Source organism: Leptosomus discolor, chromosome 2 (genome assembly GCF_034619465.1).
Source record: "Leptosomus discolor isolate bLepDis1 chromosome 2, bLepDis1.hap2, whole genome shotgun sequence".
Taxonomy (NCBI): Eukaryota; Metazoa; Chordata; class Aves; order Leptosomiformes; family Leptosomidae; genus Leptosomus; species Leptosomus discolor.
Window position 1 is genome coordinate 93076887 of NC_141392.1, and position 19786 is coordinate 93096672.

Consider the following 19786-nt stretch of genomic DNA (forward strand, 5'->3'; position numbering starts at 1 on the left):
GATGTTTGTTCACTGACTCTGACAATTTCCATGACATGGTGCATTATGATTGATGCTTCTTAATAGGGCATGCAAGGCAGCCAAGAGTCATATAAAAACATGTGGTGTTTGTCTCAAAAACAAATGTAAGGGAATACTAATAAAAGCTGCTCTGTCTGAAATTAGGCTGAGCATTTTAAATCCATTTTTCTGGATGATAATCAGGAAGCTGGGACTGCCTGCAAAATAAAACTAATTTATTCCTACTATCTACAGCAAAGGAGTAGTTTATCTCCAGTACATCTTGTCTAGAAAATAAGCCTCTCTATTCTAAAATTAATCAGGTACCAACGTCCCTCTTAGAAGCTCTACATATAGTAAAAACTGAAAGTATGTGAGCTCTAGGTTCTTGAAATGGTATTAAATGGGGGCAAATGACATGTCAAGGCTGCTGTCCCCAAAGGCAAAGGATGATCTGCTTTCATAGTTCACCGATAAATCAAACCCACAGCAAAACACATCCCATTTTAGAGTGTGAACGTTTTCCATATCCTACGCTTGGCACAACTCAATCTGGTCCCGTACACTGGTAAAGGGTTTGAAACACAAAGACGTGTTTCAGTTTGTACCTTGGTTTCTATTAGCTTTGGACCGGTGTAACCAAGGGCATGATTTACAGAGGGTCAGATTGTTCATCCTACTGACTAAGTAGTGCTTTGGATGTCAATAAATACAGTGTTACTTCATCTGGGTCAGAGCAGCACAGGCACTCATGTTAAGGCACTAATCGATTATTCAAGGAGCTAGATCCGAAGTGCACCAACGACAAGTGAAAAATGTGAACCGACTACAAAGAACTAGGCTTAAGCTCTGCCAAAAAGACAGCACAGAACACCAAGTTTGTGAAAAACATCGTAAATTCTAAATACAGCTGAAGTAAAACAAACAGCCCCACCTAAACTAGTTTTGCAGTTAAAAACCTCTACCTTGGTATTAGAAGGCATCCAGTTCAGGAAGTTCAGATGTCTTCCCATGCTACCATCCACTAATTTCCTTTGTGAACATATAAAAACATGTGGTGTTTTATAGATAAGCATAAAACACAAATATATACATTTTAAGCAGCAGCAAAATTTGAATAAAAAATAGAAATTGCTCATGGAAAGTGACTGCTGTATTATTACATGTGCACACGTACACACTCCGTCGCAAAAACATATGAAAGAAAGGCAATCAATAGCCTTAAAATTTCTACCTCTGTTAGTCAGCATGACAGCTATTAACTTGATTTTAGTAACTAGGAATGTTATCAGCTTGGCTTCCTTATCAGAAAGAAACAAGCATTAGATATCTCAGGCAGCATTCAAGAAGGATAAATTGGCTGCCAGATAGGGAAGATGTTCATACACTCAGGAGGGAGAGAAGAGGTCCCAAGCTCACACATTTCCCCATTCATAGGGACCTGTAATTCTCCGAATGTGCAAAAAGCAGATTTGGGTGTAAAAGTGCCTGTTGGTCTTCACCTCTCCTCCATCCCACTTCAGCACAGTACTTAAGCATACAAGGATGTGCTTAAAGTTAAGCAAGCATGTCAAAGGTTTTTGGCATTCAGGGCCAACAAGCTGACATGGCACAGAGGGCAGTAAACAGCTGTTTAGGGTTATGCCACTTAAATCATTGACAACATAACATTACAAATGCAAGACGTAAATGATGCCCCAGAGTGATATTTCTAGAAGACTTCCAAAAACCAGAAAAGGCTCAAAGCAACATTCATCCTGCTGGCCATAAACATGCCAGTGAACACCAGCATTCTCACATGGAAAAAAAAAATAGGTTTCTTTCTGAATAACCCTGGAAAAATGAAGTCTTAAACATAGACTCCATCTATGATACATTTACAGTAAAAGCCTTTCAGAGTAAAATGCAAGAGAGGCCTTATTTTCAAACACGATTAGCTTATGAATTGGCAAAAAGTTCACCTAGCTTCTCTGTAATGATAAAAAAAAGACTGGCAATTTTCTGGATCATTCAGCAGTTTGTGAATGCAGCACTTTTTGGCTCTCGGATCTGCTCTGAAGCCAGCTCCTTTTATTTTTGATATTATTTCCCATGAGAGCATGCAGCGAAATTCAATATTAATGTTAAGTGTCATGCCTGCAGAACAGAACAAAGCGAACTCTGATACCAAGCTCCCAGCGCTCTGCTCATCAACACCCCAATGGAGAAGCCGATAGCGTTTCAGAAAAGCACAGTAAACTAACATACATCCCTAAAAAACAAGCACAACTGAAAGCTGGGGTAAAAAGGGAGTGGGAACATGGAGCTACGTTCATATTTTCTCAGACTGCTTCCTCGGCAATTCTGTGCTTCTTCAGAAAATAACTTCAGTATGAAACTAACACTTGGAAAGTTTTTCCAGCAGACACTTAAAGAAGTTTTCTGGCACAGCCAGAAATTTACCATATGGGCCAGCCCAGCTCTCCCTGAATGCAGCAGGAGTTTGGTCACTGTAATCATTAAAGATGGGCTGGTATCTGAACATAAAATTTTCTTTGGATAATTTATGGAAATGTTAGATGTGAAAGATAATCTGTTTCCTTTTACAGCACCCAACTGCACAGCAAGTTTACATGAAGGACAAACAGCACACAGAACAAGGAGGCCAATGAAGAGTGCTGAAGCAAGGCTGAAGAACCACCTCGGTGGCAAAGACTGCAGTCACTTTCACAGAAGTCACAAGGGGTTACACTTTGCATCACTTCTGAATTGTAGCTTCTCACGGCTCTTCTCCCTGTTCAGAAAGGTTAGTTAACATTAGTTAATGCACTTCTGAGAACCGACCAACAAATTAGCTTCCCAAAGGAAGCATTTTTAAAGGATGCACTGAACTCTGATGCAGATCTCATCATACACTGCAAAATGCTTCCCAGAGGGGATGTTTAACCCTAGGCATTAATATTTGTTCTTGTCCCAAAAGATAAAAATGTTCTCAATGTATTCAGGCAAATGCTTGGTGAAAGGCACACTTTCATAGACTCAATCTCAACTGTTAGACCCAATCTGTTCACAAACCTTGGTCAAACATTTTAAAAGGAATTTTGCCCCTACCTACGCAGCAACCCTCAAGACAAAGGATGCTTTACCTGACAGGTTACTGGCTATGACATTTAAGAGCCAGGTCTCTCATAACTGATGCTTTCTCTCCCACTATCACGTTTGGCAGCTTCAGCTTCCTGAATCTGGGACTGCCCACCTCACCTAGCTCCTGCTCCTGTATTTTGCTCCCTCATTCCCTCAAGGGTTGCTACAGAGGCAAACAGACTCGAAGCTTGGAAAACTGTATTAATTTCAAAAACATCAATGCATGGTAATTGCTCATAGAACAAGTTTTTGCTAAGTTTCTTTCCCTTAGTGGGTTTGAAGGTTTTCATTCGAACTAGGGACACTGCGATTTCCTTTTTTTATTAGTAGTATTTTTTAACTGAAATGATATTCAGTTTCCTTTCAAGCTTCAACATACTAAAAAAAATAAAATAAGGCTGTATCTTTATAGGGCAAAATGTTTACCCACAGTGACACCCAACTAGCTCTGAACAAAGTCAGGTAAGAGAAGCAGCAGCCATTTGAATGTGCTGGGTAGCTGTATATATTAACCCTGGCAGATCTCCTTGCCAGCACTGGTGTATTGGCATCCAAGCCAGTTCTTATACCTATGCCAGCTGTAATATCTGCCACCCAGGCATAACTTTTTCTGATAAATGCCAGAGCATGAGGACTCCTTATACTTCTCCTAGCTCTGAATATGGCATGAATCTGACTGTCACCATCACATAAAATACATAACTGCAGCTTGGGTCACCAACTATGAGAGTGACGGAAAATAATAGATTAAAATAAAACCACATTCCTGTATTAGATAGGAAGGAGTTCTCTCAGGAGAACTCAAAATCATGGCATATGTACATATGTTGACCAATAATATGTCTATGCTACATAGTATTAGCAATAGTGTCTTGTAAAATAATATTTGAAGCGATCTTTTTCTTAAAGTCAAAGCTTTCTATTGCAGCACTGTCATACAAATTTTTAGTCCTTAAGGATATTAATTCATATCTCTAAACTAATATTGATTTATTAATTGAGAATTTGGATACTAAACGTATTTAAATAGAATAAAAATATTTACATTTGTGCATTTATGTGTTACTTTTTGAGACACATATTCATTAGCCTGTCTAACAGCATTCCTATAGAAGACTAGGTCCTTAGCTCTTCTCCTAGGAATTGAAGCATGTGGAAATTCATTTTGGCCATAGATTTTAAGCCTTATGTGTTCATTTTAAATAAAATGGTCGTTGAAAAACTGAAGATGACCCAGCAAGGTGCGCTCACATCCCAGAAAGCCAATCACATCCTGGGCTGCATCAAGAGAAGTGTGGCCAGCAGGACAAGGGAGGTGATTCTGTCCCTCTACTCCACTCTCATGACACCCCACCTGCAGTGCTGCGTCCAGCTCTGGGGCCCCCAGCAAAAGAAAGACATGAGCAGGTCCAGAGGAGGGTCACGAAGATGACCAGGGGCTGAAGCACCTCCCCCATGAGGACAGGCTGAGAGATTTGGGGCTGTTCAGCTTGCAGAAGAGAAGGCTCCAGGAAGACCTTAGAGTGACCTTCCAGTACTTCAAGGGAGCCTACAGGAAAGGTGAGGAGGGACTCTTTATCAGGGAGTGTAGTGATAGGACATGGGGTAACAGCTTCAAACTGAAAGAGGGTAGATTTAGATTAGATATTAGCAAGAAATTCTTTCCTGTGAGGATGGTGAGGCACTGGAACAGGTTGCCCAGAGAAGCTGTGCCTGTCCCCTCCCTGGAAGCGTTCAAGGCCAGGTTGGATGAGGCTTTGAGCAACCTGGTCTAGTGGAAGGTGTCCCTGCCCATGGCAGGGGGTTGGAACAAGATGATCTTCAATGTCCCTTCCAACCCAAACCATTCCATGATTCTATGAGAAACTGCTCTAATTCGTTAAGCCACTAGGCCTTTAAACATGCTCTAGGTTAACAGACAGTGTAATTACAACCACTAATTTTCTATTTTATTTTAAAATTCTGTGATTGAACAAACATTTCAGCCTACATAGAATAGATATGATCTTCATCTAGCTGAACTAGTACTCATCATAGCATATTTGGTTGTCTTTTGTCTTGTGCTAAAACAAACCAACATAAAGAAGAGGCATAAAAAAGTCGTATAGGCAATTATCTCAAACCAAGCCCAAATCCTTAATAATATTTCAGCTGGCCGATGTAATGAAAACCTCTCTAATATCTTCTCCAGCAGCTTGTAAACTTTCTTTGCTTTTCATTTTGCCCAAGAGCTTTGTATATTGCTGCCTTTCTCTAATACACACTCTACACAAAAAAAAAAACCAAACCAAAAAATTTTGAAACTGTTTTTCCCATGTACATCTTTTTTACATAACTATAGAAATCAAAACACTGGCATTTTCTCCAGTGAAGGACGATTAGTTTAAACAAGAAACAGATGGAAAAGCTACTTGAAAGATTATCATTAACTCGGTAAGTGAACCACAGTGAAGTTCTTGCTTCATTTTGGTCGTGTTGGGAACGCATTGGGCCAGATGGAAGCCAATTTATACCAGCTGACAATTAAGTTATGACAATTCACACCAGCTCAGAAACCAACCCATTAGGACAGCAAACATATATATGGGAAAACACTACTATTCATTAGAAAATTTGGCATGTTAATGTCCAAAAAGGCTGCAGTTCACTGAAAAAATGTAAATTTCAATTCGATGTGGCTTCACTAAAATTTGTCCTATTTCCACAAAAAGAAACTTTCTTTTAAATTTCTGAATCACTATGGTCCATTTGGAATGACTGACACTTACTAGGTTCATAGTAATCCACTATGGTCACTGAAGCATCTTGGATATTTGCCACTTTGAAGTCTCTCACAGCCGGAATATCCATACAAACCTTTGTTTCATTTAGCTAGAAAAACAGAAGAGAAACATCCTGAGAACCCTGGTGATGGTGGTTTCATGGAAGACGCAAGGACTTCTAGCTCAGCTCCGCTTCATTTCTAAAGACTTGAAGTCAGGATGCATATAGAGACAAGCATATCTCATTTGTAGTCATTTTGCCAAATTACAGACTTCTTGAAATGTCTGCTGCCTTATATGTGACTTTCAAGAGGCCTAATCTAGAAACCCCTTACAAACATAACTGAGTTGTACCTATCCAATCAGTCTCACTAAAAAGCAGTGGATCTATTAATTCACTATGAACAGCAGATGTCAATTTCCCCAAAGAATACTATCATCATACTTTCCAAATTTAAACCAAGCAATGGCAGAGTCAAGATTAACATCACTACAAAACACATTTCTTTGTTATTTTCAACTTACAGAGTCTAAATATAGGTTGACTTTTCCATTGTCCTTTTCCATCTTCTTAACTGTATTGTGTAATGGAATGAAATCTGGTGACACAGAGAAACCACTGAGTAAGCCAACCTCCATGAGGACCATACCACTACTGGGAGCTGTGCCAGAACCCAAGTACCTTTTCAAAACAGAGACAAAGAAACTTTTAGTAGAAATACAGTTGTCTACTCTCCAAAGAAACTGTTTGATCATTAAATCCCAACTATGTAACCAATAATGCTTAAGAATACATAAGAAACAAATGGAACAAAATGTAGAGAAGAAAATTTCTAATGATAAAGAGGTAATAATTGATTTCTCTATTATTCTGCCTGATCATTTCAACTACATATGCAAAAGCAAGTTTAGCACTGAGAAAACTACAACACATAAATCACATGGGAGACTATACTAGGAGCTTTCCATTGTCATCTATAAGTGCAGGTTTACAACACAAATATGCAGGAAATATTGCAACTAAACACATGTTTCAAAAGAAGTAATTAAGAAACCGCTGTAGGAACTCTTGAACTGAAACATACATATTTCCTCTTACGGATGCATTGTTTTGCTTTTAGTCCTTTTTGGAGAGTGAGATAAAGGTATACACCAAAAAAGTCTCCCAAACCTTTTCATATTTCCTTCATAGAGATTGATGGTTCAATTAACAAAGTAATCATCAGATTATTTCTCAAAGTTCCAGTTTTAAAATGAATAGATATGTTACTCATCTAGTTTTGGAAAAAGATTTAATAAGTTGAGATCCTTCTTTTTTCCTAAATAATGCTTATTATTACATCTTCTTCCAATGTGAGAATCAGATGCTAGACTAAAAAGCTTTGCTCTATTGAGCAAGCTTTACATACTATGGTGCACAACAGAACTATCAAAATATATTTATGGTGTTCTGTGCTACAAGTGATAACTAAATGACCTGCAAAAGTTTGTAATGCTTTAAATAAAGCAGGTGGCAGAAGAGTTTTCCCCTCCTTGGCACAGAGGGTACCTGATTATTTTTATATTAGAATAGGAGTTTCTCCAAACCTCATTTTGAAGGCCTGACAGTAGTTGAAAGTAATTGAATAAAACTATTTCTTTGTAGAGCTGGATGGTTTAAAAAAAGGGAAGACTTGCTTTCAAAGCAATGCTGTTAAGCCTGGCAGCATGGCTGATTGAACGCAGATATGACTTTGAAAGAAATACAGCACAACTGCTGACTTCAGTTGGCTCATGAGAATAGAAACAAATGAAACCATCTGTTGGATGATGTGCTGTGCCAAAGTAGCTGCTATTGAAAACAAATAACTGAATTGGAACTGGATGTAATTATTTCTGCATAATTACCAATAAGAGGGGAGGAAAATACCCATGCTGTCTAGCGAGCCTGGGGTGCTACCAAAATACCCACAGGTAACCAAACCAGCTTGTTATTGTCAGGAAGAGAATAAGATACAACCCTAGCTAGAAGTTATGAGGACCTGGCTCTCTTAACAAAGAAGACAGAGAGCCTTGGGGGTGGTTCCTGGTATCGTCTCTTCAAGAACATGGTCTCTTTAAAAAAAAAAAAAATTAAAAAAATCACCATGCAAGAAGATTAACCAGTAAGTGAAAGAAAGAAGAGTTGAAACTTGTCCCTGAAGAGAACTGAGAATAACTGAGAACGTTTTGAGTTGAATTTTATGTTTCAGCTCTTCAGCAATATAAGATCTATGTGGGACCCTCTCATAGATGATGCAAAGAGGAGAGAACAACACCAAGCTAGTGCAGGCAGAAAGTATAAACAAACAAGAGAGCGAGTTGAACCACAAGCGATCAGTTTCCCATGCCTGGAAGTGGTATGTAGGCAACAAGACTGAGCAGAGAAGAAACTGGCAGCCCTGGGTATTTGCCTCCCAGACAGTGAGTTAGCTCCTCTAGCCAAGAATCAGTTCAACTTGAGTGAGACATCATCTGCTCCAGTATCATAAATGATACCTAGTTGAGATGACCACGGCCAATCACTATCAAGCTGGCTGAAAGAAGATGGAATATTCTGCAGATTAGAGAAAGAAAAAAATTGCAAAGGTGCAGTCTGCCTTACCTGACAATGCATACCCTCAGCTAGCTAAACTGGTTGAGATTTCAGCAGTCTTTCTATATTTGCCTACTTTGGTTTCTCTACCAGAAAGCCACATCATGTTGTAAGGCTTGTAAGCAGACCAACTTCAAACTAATTCAGGAATTTAATATAGATAATGCATATATTATATACAATATATAGGGGGGGAAAAAAGAGGAGGATGACTAACCTATCAAGCCAAGCAACCAGAGACAAAGTCTCAGCCTAAAGAACAGAAACACAGGCTTACTAGAACTTGTACCAGTCCACTTTCTGTGAGAAAGAATTGATGGATCTTAATGTTTCAAATATTCTCCTGGGGCAGTTTCATAATGCCACTAGATTTTCCCCTGTCCTTTGAATACTTTGCAATTAAAACGTCATCACCCTAGAGCCTTCCCAGAGAGATGGAGCCCTTCGTGTCTCCATTCCCGAGCCAAAGGTCTTAGCTAGAAAATCAGAAGGCTCAGCCAAGACTCATCCCAAACCTATCATGTAAGGCCTTTACATGTCAGAAGTTTGTGCTAGACTTCAGAAAACTGTTGACACTTCATAGAAAACTAAGAGAGAACAAGCCCATTCTATTTCAAGAGCTCTCATGTATTCCAGTGTCCCTGCCCACCATCTGTATCAGTGAATTGGTTACCAGAAACATATAAAAACAGGGCTCTGGCTTCGTGCCTGCTGGCTATTTCCCAAATTAAATCAATCCTTTCTGTACTAAAATCATATTCACTATAGCTGATTATTTGTATGATGGTGTCACCTAGAGGCTCCAACTCCAGTCACAGCTCCTTGTGGTAGACAGAACAAACTTTAAGCACCATGTTCCTAGACCTATTTTTAAGCAAATAACAAAAAGAGGATGCGGAGAAAAGCAATGCAAGAGTAAACACAGTGGATTAGGTGGCACTTTGCAAATCTTGGATTTACAAGGAACCCATTATAATGTCAGAAGAAGAAAACAGTGTTTCTAGAGGAAGTATTCACAAACAGATTAAATCCTAAAATACAAAGAATGTAGCGATCTCAACATCCTTGTAGATAACAAAAAATAGAAGATAAAAAACATAAATATATATGAGATACAATGTCCTATAGGGTTTTCTGTAAAATATGCAGTGCTTTTTAACTATAAAAGAAGTGCATACTGAAGAAACTACCAGGGAACAAACATCTTCATATATATTTCTTTTAAATAAACGTATAAAAACTTTCACAGCAAGTAAAAACGACGCAGAAAAGCAGTCAAAGAAACAACTTGGTTTAATGACTGCCTGACCTAGGAATATGCAATATGACTGTCCAATGTCACCTGTTCTTGTCTGATCCAAATTCTACCCAAGTAACATCAAGCTGCTGTTCTGTGGTCTCTGAGGTGATACTTCAGCAGTCTCAGCTCAGTTCTTAGGAGGTGTTTACTGAACAAGAAACATCATCCCAGATTCACATTGCCCCTCCCCTACTCAGCAAAAAGAATAGAATTAGCCTAGCTGGAAAACTCATCACCTCTTTGCACTCTAGAATGATGCTTACATTATATTATATTACCAAATTCATAACTATAAGACATACTGGTAAATGAAAGACCACAAAGATACTTGCACAGTAAGACAAAAACCCAGTTGAATTTATCATTATGTAAAGATGGATTTTTGACTCCTGCCAAAACCATTCTGAGCAGTTTATTAATAGAGATGACCAAAGAATGATTACTTATATTTCATAGTGTTTTCAGCACTTTAGAACTTCCTTCTCTCTTTACAAAAAAAGAATTACCTACTTCTAGATCAAAAGCAAAGCATTCTGTCATGAAAGGTAAGAGAAATGGGCACTTGTCACAGTTTGTTACTAGAAGTTAGAACATGGAAGACATTGGGTCAATTTTCAAGTCTGTCTACAGTTCTCCATATAGCTAAGAAGTACTTGCAACAAAGAAGCCTTTGAGTTTTTTCTTATATTTCATACAAACTCTTCCATATACCTCTTAGATTTAGGGTACCACCATCTTTATGCATACCAGTAAAAAAAAAAAAAAAAAAATCACCTGGCCAGCAACAATTTTGCACAAAAGATCCATCACTATTTATTGACTTATAAACCACTTTTTAGTTTAACTACTGCTGTTTTTACAAAGCAATTTTTTCTCTTTAATTCACTTTAATTATATGTTTATATCCCATACATTAGTAAATCCATACAAAGAAATGGATAATTTAGCTCATTTTATATAATTTAAAAGCTGTATGGACAAAGAGGTGTATGAGATGCTTCAACTGAATTACCTACCTTGTGCACACATTCAAAGTCAAATGGTTTTTATCGTCTTTGTCATCCTTTACATCAACATTCAAGTCAAAGGCTTCTGGTGTTCGGACAGATCTGAGCCTCTGATCAGTGTGCTTTGTGTTGTAAATAACATTGAGCTGTGGATTGCAAGTAAAGACGTTAGATGGCATATGTCAAGCAAATCTGTGTGGTTAAAACACTAACAGTTTAACACCAGAGGAGTGCTCACATGAGACAGGACACATGGCCTTGAATCTGACAGTTGCACACATAGGAATTCTCTGAAAGAAATATCCCTTCTGAACAATTTGTAATGCAGCAGAACCAATGCAATTAGCAGGACACAACTGAGGCAAACACAAGGGAGCTCTAGGACAACCAGCAATTTTCTGCCTAGTTGTCGTCCGCTGGTGTATAACATCTGCAGCTACTTCCTGACAGTGTGAAACGGGATGAACAAAGACAAACTTTAGAGACCGATGCTCACTGGGTTAAAAGAGACAGGCTGTATATGAAAGCAGAGCAAGAGCAAACACATAGTGTTTGTAGAGAATTTGTCTTCAGTCTTCATGTCAGAGCATTCATACACTCAAAACAGATGAGGAACAGCAAGTTACTCCAAGCTCAGAACAACACTGTTTTCTTGCCGTTAAGTAAGTAGTTTCATTATCTGGTTCATCTGTGCAAAGACAAAGCTACACTCTTCAGTCTGCCTCAAGTACAGAGCTCTTGCTCCTTCTGCTCAACAACTGCCAAGCTCTGCTAAGCAAGCCAAGTAAGGAAGTATGACAGGATGTCCAGTACAGGACAGTAACATTAATATAAAATGAGCTCATCTGGTAGGCACAGTTTGAAGAGCTTCCAATTCTTCTAGCGTAGACATGTATAAGATGCTTGAAACAGTGGTAGAAGAAAGGTAAAACCAGAAGCCCTTAAAAGAGGTCTGAATAATTAGAAGAGAGCCTGATTATCCCAGTATCCTTTAAAATTACCAATGCCAACAGTCAAAGCAGAAATGTTGAAGCTGGCATTGAGCAATCAATCAGTACTCTCATATTATCATTATCAAATTTTAAAAGAGTACTGGGGGACTAGAAAACTGTGGATGTCAAGTAAACTCAGTATCTGTACCAGAAAACAGGGTCAAAACTATAATAAAGAGTCAAATTAGTGGACAAATTATTAAATATGACATGTTGGAGAACAGGCTGTTGCTATAAACCTATGAGCTACCCGAATCAAATGAAAAAATATGGACAATGGAGCTCTGTCTAGTATAACCTACCTGGATGTTACATTAGCCTGTAGCTGGTTAGGAAGAGTACTAGCCAAAGTATCAGAAAAAAAGAAGCTGCCAAGAGATAAAGGACTGTTAAAAGAGCAGAACAGAGGGTGGGAATGAATGTTCATACATGAAAGAAGTGGAATCCTAAAGCAATCTGTGCTGTGTCACCACCATTAAACATACCCGTACATGATGCAGAAAACAGGGTGAATCCAGATGTGATAAAGTTTGTGATTGTTCTATTTTATTTGAGGTAGCAAAAACTAGGATTACTGCAAAGAGTTGCAGAATAACAGAAATTTGATGTACATAATAATGGGTTTTGAACTGATTACTACTAGCTCTGTTTAACATTTAAGAAATGGTAAAATAGATGAAAATTCAGCCATAAACAGATAAGTTGGAAAAAGGACACAGTAAAGGTCTGCATTATGACGACTTGCATGGGAAAGATGAATAAGAAACAGTTTTTAACACAGTGCAAGTGTGGAACTCCTTCCCACAAGATGCTGCAGACACAAAACTGTACAAGCATTCAAGGGCAAACTAGACAACTTCACGGAAACCAAAATTTTCTAAGCCCATAGAAACTATCTCCAGCTGAAGGTTTTGAATAATACATGGTAAGAGGTGGAAGACAGTCAGGTAATATATTACATGTATTTATCTTATACTCTCTCCTGAGCATCCACCTCTGGCTGTTGTGGAAAGCAGAACATTGGTCTGACCCAACACAGTACCTCTTATGCCTTCTCTCGAAATAGAAGAACTAGGGGAGCAGATTCAAGAGGAGAAAAAGGTAGTGCTTCTTCATGCAATACCCCACTAGCTGCAGAACTACTTGCCACAAGAAACTGTGGCTGTTAAAAGTTTAGAAATATTTTTAAAGTTACATATTTATGGAAGGAAAAAAACCTCTATCAAGACAATATCTACCAAGCCAGAGAGAGCACACAGAGATGACCTGTGGCTTGGGAAGACCCTGTGCTGCAGGGTGAAGGGCAAGAGGGTATTCCAGTGAGATATCACTTCATGCTTGCCCTGTTCTAGTAGGCTCCATTGGTCATCCTCTCTCTACTGACCACTATCAGTTACAAGATAATGAACAATATGAGCTGTCCCAGCACATCTGCTTTAGCATTCTTGTGTACTTACACCCAATAAAAGACATCAAAAATTAAATTTAACTTTGAGAAAACATTCTAAGGTGCTTCAGACTGATTAACACCTGATGCAATGTTGATGGTAACTGCAGCATCCCTTTGCTGTGGCACAAATGGGACACCAGCTCTGACAGAGGACAAGAGAATGGGTGGCTGACTCAGCACTTCAGTGTGATGAACTAGAAAGCTCAACTTTCAAAACCTTAGAACAACAAAATCAAAAATCAAGAAACTAAGGCAATATTTACTATCAAAGAATAGTTGACATTATTTGGCAAAATAGTAATTTTCACCAACAACAGAACAGTAAGTTTGCAAACAGTTTCCACGTACAAACTAATAATCATAGAGCCATTGAATGGTTTGGGTTTGAAGGGACCTTAAAGATCACCTAGTTCCAATTCCCCTACCATGGGCAGGGCCACTCTGGGTAATCTGATCCTTTAGCCATCAAAATAAATGCATGGTAGGGCAGAGGCAGGGGGGATCACCTTTTTCGATTTTGGTAGGAAAATGATGAGAAAGTGGCTCAAATAACTCCCTTGCAATACCCCAACATGCACTTTGCTTGGCTAAGGAAAAGGGAATGAGGAGCGCTGCTGGAAAATCATAGTCCCTTTACAACAGTTTCTGGCAGCAAATGGAAAACTTTCAGGCCAATTTTAAAGGTATGACAGTGGGTTATCCAAGTTCTTGGTTAACAAGTCAGTTATAGGCTAGCAAGTCTGTGCAAACAGAGGAGTCTTCAATTTCTGATTTTTGCTTTTGCTGCTATGTCTCTCACTCCTTGACGTGAGTCTTTTTCTTTCAATCTAAACACACGATTCCTGTTGCCCTGACCTGCATTGCTGGATTTAGCATGCTGTATGAGTACAGAGACAATTCTGTACAGGCAACAGTGAAGATTCATCGTGTAAAACTGCTCCACAGGAGAAGGCAGTACCACGGATGAAGCCAATCTAGAAAGACCGCCAGTTAAAGGCATGCAGAAAGTTTGGTAAAGACAAGCTGGCAGTGCCTCGATGATCTGTCATCACAGAAACAAAGCTGTTTTAAGTTTTGCCAGAAAAAGCTAATGAATGGGAATTTACTGCCAATGCAGGATGTCTGAAACCACATACTGAACAGGTCAACCAGCTAGTATTTTCATGGAATAGGTTACCGCTGTTACAGTCTGACTTTCCTTTCCTGATTTCTCATGACAATGAAGGAAAAATCTTTTTTACAACACAGAGCTTAATTATAGCCTCCTTCTTTATACGCTCTTACTTTGGGGACGGCAGGCTATTATACAGAAACTAGCAGTAAATCAATAAAACGAGCAACTGTATTTCTTCTTAATCCTTTTAAGAAGCAGCTGCCAAAGCTAAAGGCAGAACTGGTCCAGTCTTGTCACACTGCACCCAGTTCTGGTGACAGGCCCAAGAAGAAAAAACTAAAATCTAACCTTCTGCATGAGAGAGATACTTGTAACATATGTGACCCAACTAACTGCACTACATTTCAAAAAACATGACTCATTTATAAAGCCCTAATCAATGCCTCTTTCCATATCCTTTTTGTTCTTCAACTAGCAGCACAAATGTGCTTGATCGAGGGCATGAATTCAATGATCATCTCCAATCTTTTCCTGTCCCTTTCTGACTACTTAGCATCCACTCAAACTAATGGAGAAATGTGTGTGCATTTCACAGTACCCTTTTCAGTACCATCACACTGAATAACATTCACTCCCTTGCCTAAGTCTAGTAAAAATACATGAAGTGGAAAAAACAGTCAGTGCTTTTCAGCAACAAGTAACAGGTGATTCTGATTTCTAACTCACTCCCTCTGTATACATGACCAGGAGATCTTGTTCACCTATTCACTTTGCCCATACCCATCCTCCTTGACCCTGCCCACACTCCCCTCATTGTTAGTCCTGGATTTCAGTGGCATTCGCCTTCCTTCCAAAAGGCACGGGCCATGCCAAATTTTTGAGGCACCTGCCAAGCCCAGCTCTCAGTGGTTCCAGACAGCAGAGAGGTGTTTCTTCCAAGACTTTCAGCAGGCCACCTAGGGAATATCACTTCTTTGACTCCTTTCTCCAGAGAGTGCCTTTCATATATCTAACCCTACAATCCTCCTCTCCTTCCTCTTGCAGAGTTAGTGTCTTAGGTCGTCCATCGTATGTGCCCACATAATGAACGGATGATCTAGGAGACTGTTGACAGCAGGACCACAAAGCTACAAGTAAATGTCTGGTTTTGCAATTATACCATCCAAAATAAATACACTTCATGAGACCCTGCAGGGTCCAAAGTGAATGCACTGCCAACTTGCACACACTGCCAGTGAGATTTCAAAAAACAAAAAAAAAAAGAGGTTTTTTGTGTCTAATAATCCATTCTGTTAGGAAAGCAGCCTTTTCCATTAATGGACTGAATCTTGTGTTTTGTGATATTTAAATGAATTACTGTTTTGACATGCTGCATTTGGCCAGCAAGTCAAATCCCAGAACAGTGAATCTCACCACTGTACTTTGACAGGACTAAGACAATGAAACCCAGCTGAAGAAATGTGATCAAAATGTCATATGCTATCTGATTTACGACATATGACCCAGATCTAGCTTGTGCCTGGGAAAAAGAGAAATCTCATTCAAATGGCATCAGCGCTCTTTGTCTTAGAATACCAGACTTGCCAAAGGAAGCAGAAGGAAAGAATTGATCCCAGCAAAGAAAAGGTTTTGGAGAGCTACTCCAGTGTGTTAAGTACAGTATTTTGACCCATTGCAGCATCTCTGACTCAAAACTGCAGGAAAAAAGCAACAGCACAGTGACCTAAATGAAGAACATAAACTGTCGTTGGCTTCTGAACACCAGTTATTTGGGAGCACATTTGCATGTTCATACAACAAACCAGGAACTTAAATCGTGGTGCTATACACCCCCAAGAAGCTCTCTAACCATGGAGTCAACTGCTGGCTATTCGGAGTGGAAGACTACTGCTCAGTCTTCACCAGACATGCTGGTTTGGATGTGAAATTCTCCTGCTGGCAAAAACATAATTGGAACCAATGTGCTTCCACAAAAGGCATTCATTTCAACAAATATGCATCTTCCAGCAAGAAACAATCTGCTGACAAGTTTTTGATCAGCTTGCCTGACAAATTAGTTGACTTAATATCAGGGAGTATTTCTCAACAATGATTAAGGTTAAGTAGCCTTTAACTGTTCTGGAGTCCCACTTCGTAACATTCCACATACACACACACACTGAAACCACAGATGTGTGAACGCAGCCCTGCTGAGATGTTCACTCCTATCTTGGCGTGCAGGTCTGAATCTAAATTATCCTCCGAAACTTTTGAACTTTGCTGTAAACTTCATTTGCACTTCTGGGAATTAATAAACACGGCACTGTGGGTTTTGCAGACTGGTGCTGAATGAATGAGGTGTATCTTTAGCTCCTGTTTGCTGCTGATAGGCAGGTGTGAAGGTTTCTTTGTAAAGGACTTTTATCCAAAAGCATATTTACCAACCATCACCACGCTTTTTTGTTTCCCAGATGCATAAAAACACTGAAGTGAAGGTCAGGTTAGAAGGAATTTGAGATGGAATCTGACCTGGCATAAGAATTCAAGACAATTAAAGGCAGCCTAAGTTCAATTTTCCCAACTACAACTAGAAGGAGTCTAGTAGGAAATCTGTCTGGTTTTGCAATACACTCAGCAATTTTGAGTTTATTTATATATTTACAATAAAATTAATCTCTCATGCTCAGAGACTGATTTCTGTTTTATACATAGCTTTTCAAAGGTCTTCTCTTTCACCTGTGTAGTTCTAAACCACTATGATGGACAGGACAGCAGGGAAGAGACCAATTAGTGGCCATATCAAATCAGATCCAATACTATCTTATTTTCACATAATATTTCTCATAGGGTTAGGGAAAATCCTGGAGGTGGAATTTCTTAAGAGCATAATCTCTGTTATGGGGGAAAAGCAAGCAACAGAAAAGGCTGTATAGAGTTTGCTAGTTCTAAACACAGTATGTGCTGATCCCAGCTTAATTTGTTTAAAAAACAGTAAAGATGTCTGAATTTTTACTACCGAAATACAGGTAGTGTGTTCCACAGACCAGGCAGAGAGGGGATCACTATACCTCCTTCCACTCTTACCATGCCCCCACTTTTGGCTGATGCTAAGCATCTATTACTGTTGGCAGTTGCAGGATGCTTTGACTCTATCTTTCATGCTATTTCAGAACAGTGTAAAAATTGCTGGAGAACCTGGTTGTGATACTCTCTTATTTTTAGCTTTTGCACTATTGTTGTACTATTCTTCAATAAAAGGAAAATAACTCTAATAACTAGCAGTGTAATCTTGTTCTGTACTGATCTGTGCCTTACCATGGTTTACCACAGGTTCCCATTGAGGCATTTCTGCCTGGTCCACATGCCTTTTTTACGCTGAGCTTTGTGCCTGCCAACATACCACTGCAGATCTTTGTCTTGCAAATGAACACTGCATTTCTGCAGGAGGGCAGGACTGCTTTGATATGGTTCTGGCGCAAGGAAGTGCCCCCAAACTGTCAGTCATCCAGCAGTACTTAAAAGACCAGGCCATTGGAAATAAACGATCACATGAATACGTCTTTTCACACAGTATTCGGTTCACAACATTCTTCAGCTAGTGAAGTGCTTTGGGACTGACTTAAGACATTTCAGAAGATTGTTCTTATTAACATGTTTTATAAAGCTTCCAAAATATACCTTCCTTACAGAGAGCATCTCTTTAGCAAGAATAACTGCATTGTGTACCTGAAAGACACCAAATCCTGTTCCCTCTGCTGCCACTGTCATTGTCATTGGTTGTGCAGGGGCAATCTGAAAGAAAGACGAGTGAAACAGTATTTTCATAGTACTTTCAGTCAGCAGGCTTTTCAAAAGTATTCCTCACTTTCTACAGTACCTCCTTGGTCTGAAGCAGAAAACGGTTTCGCGTATCAATTGAAAATGTTTCTGGCATTTTCAAAGAAGGTGCTGTCACTGTTACATCCATTTCTGTTTTGCCCGCAGTAGTGAGAGTTGCGAATAGACTCAAGGCTTGCAGAGCCACCACAGTGTCCTGTTGAGAGAAACAAATCCTTCTGTACTGAACAGAAGCCTGTACAGGGAACTACCTGTGTACAGGCCATGCCTTAGGGAGTTCACGGTCCCTGCACTGTCCCATTTGTTGATTATGCTGGAGTCTTCATGCAGCCACCTCCCATCTCCATTGGGATTTCACTGGCATAAAGGATCCAAGCATAGAAGTTAGCTACTATGACACACAACGGAGAATGAGATGGGAGCCAGCTAAGGAAGTTTTCCTCTTGTGCAAGGTACAATGAAGGCCTGACACGCTGGTAGACACAACAGTCAGAATCACACGCCACGCAGACAGTGAAGGGAAAGTCAATGAGGAAAGTAATGATAACTGCTACTTTCTACATTTATTTAGTGACTATGCTTTAAATATGCAGTACTGCATAGGAGTTATTCAGGGTACCTTGATCACTGAAGCAAAACCTATAGGTCTGAAAAACTATTAATATTTATTAAAAAAAAAAAAAGAAGTGAAATGAGTTTTTATTGGACCCCTGACAACGATTTCAAATGGGTTCAGCCCAGTTTCTATACTCTGTATTTCATCAAAAGATTTTGTGCAACTGTTTAACCACTGCAGAATATGCTTATAAACACATTATCATATATACATGTATATCTAAAATTCTCTTTTGTTTATCTTTGTGTATGATTGCAGGCTTAGCTCTCCAAGGTTTGAACACAAGAGGAAGTTTTTGAACATTTGGTCCAGCACAGTTTAGCAAATGAGAATTTTAACATCCACTATTTTCTGGAAAAAAATACAGTAATCAATTGTATGTCTCTAATTCTCAGGGATTTTTTGCTGTTTGTGTAGTTCATTTTGCACCTATTTTTAACCAGTGACAGTAAAGGAAGAGACAGGAGGCTTGGCCTACAGAGGTGGTTTATTAATTTCTAGGTCACTTCTAGTAACAAAATTCTAATGTAACACAAGCTCATTAACTAGGACATGGTGACTGTGCCATACCTTAAAGTACCAGCACATGCTGCCTATTCACTCTAAATGATTAAAAATCACTCTCCTTCCCTTGCCACATCCTTGTCTGAGAGAACATGCTTCAGCGATTTCTTAAAATCCAGAAAGATCAGCTGATTACCAACAATGCCCAAGCTGCTGGTACGCTGAACCACTATGTCTGGGATCCCAACTCCAGTGCTTAACACGGTGTGACAGAATGGATGCAACTAAAGGGCTACAGGAAGATTTAATAGTCTGGAGTAAGTGGCAGACTTTTTCAGTAGGAGGCCAATATTTACCCTGCAAGAATGTCTTCAATTACACCTTTGCAGAAGGCAGTAACAAAGCATCTGAATGACTCTGCTCCTACTCAGACTACTCAAATGTCAGTTTCTGAGGAAGATCTATAGCTTGGAAGTCCAAACTTACAA

General features: G+C 39.3%; 1 protein-coding gene across 1 annotated transcript in view; it reads right to left on the minus strand.

Moving 5' to 3' along the window:
- Positions 1–2582: 2582 nt before the first annotated feature.
- The window catches only part of CD109 (CD109 molecule), a 77092-nt gene continuing 59888 nt past the window's right edge, over positions 2583–19786 (minus strand). The window contains exons 28-33 of the mRNA XM_086461463.1: positions 18219–18374; positions 18068–18133; positions 10816–10952; positions 6411–6567; positions 5892–5994; positions 2583–2773 (exon numbers count right to left, since the gene is read on the minus strand). Coding sequence (XP_086317589.1) covers positions 2583–2773; positions 5892–5994; positions 6411–6567; positions 10816–10952; positions 18068–18133; positions 18219–18374 — 810 coding nt within the window. The remainder of the gene's footprint in view (positions 2774–5891; positions 5995–6410; positions 6568–10815; positions 10953–18067; positions 18134–18218; positions 18375–19786) is intronic.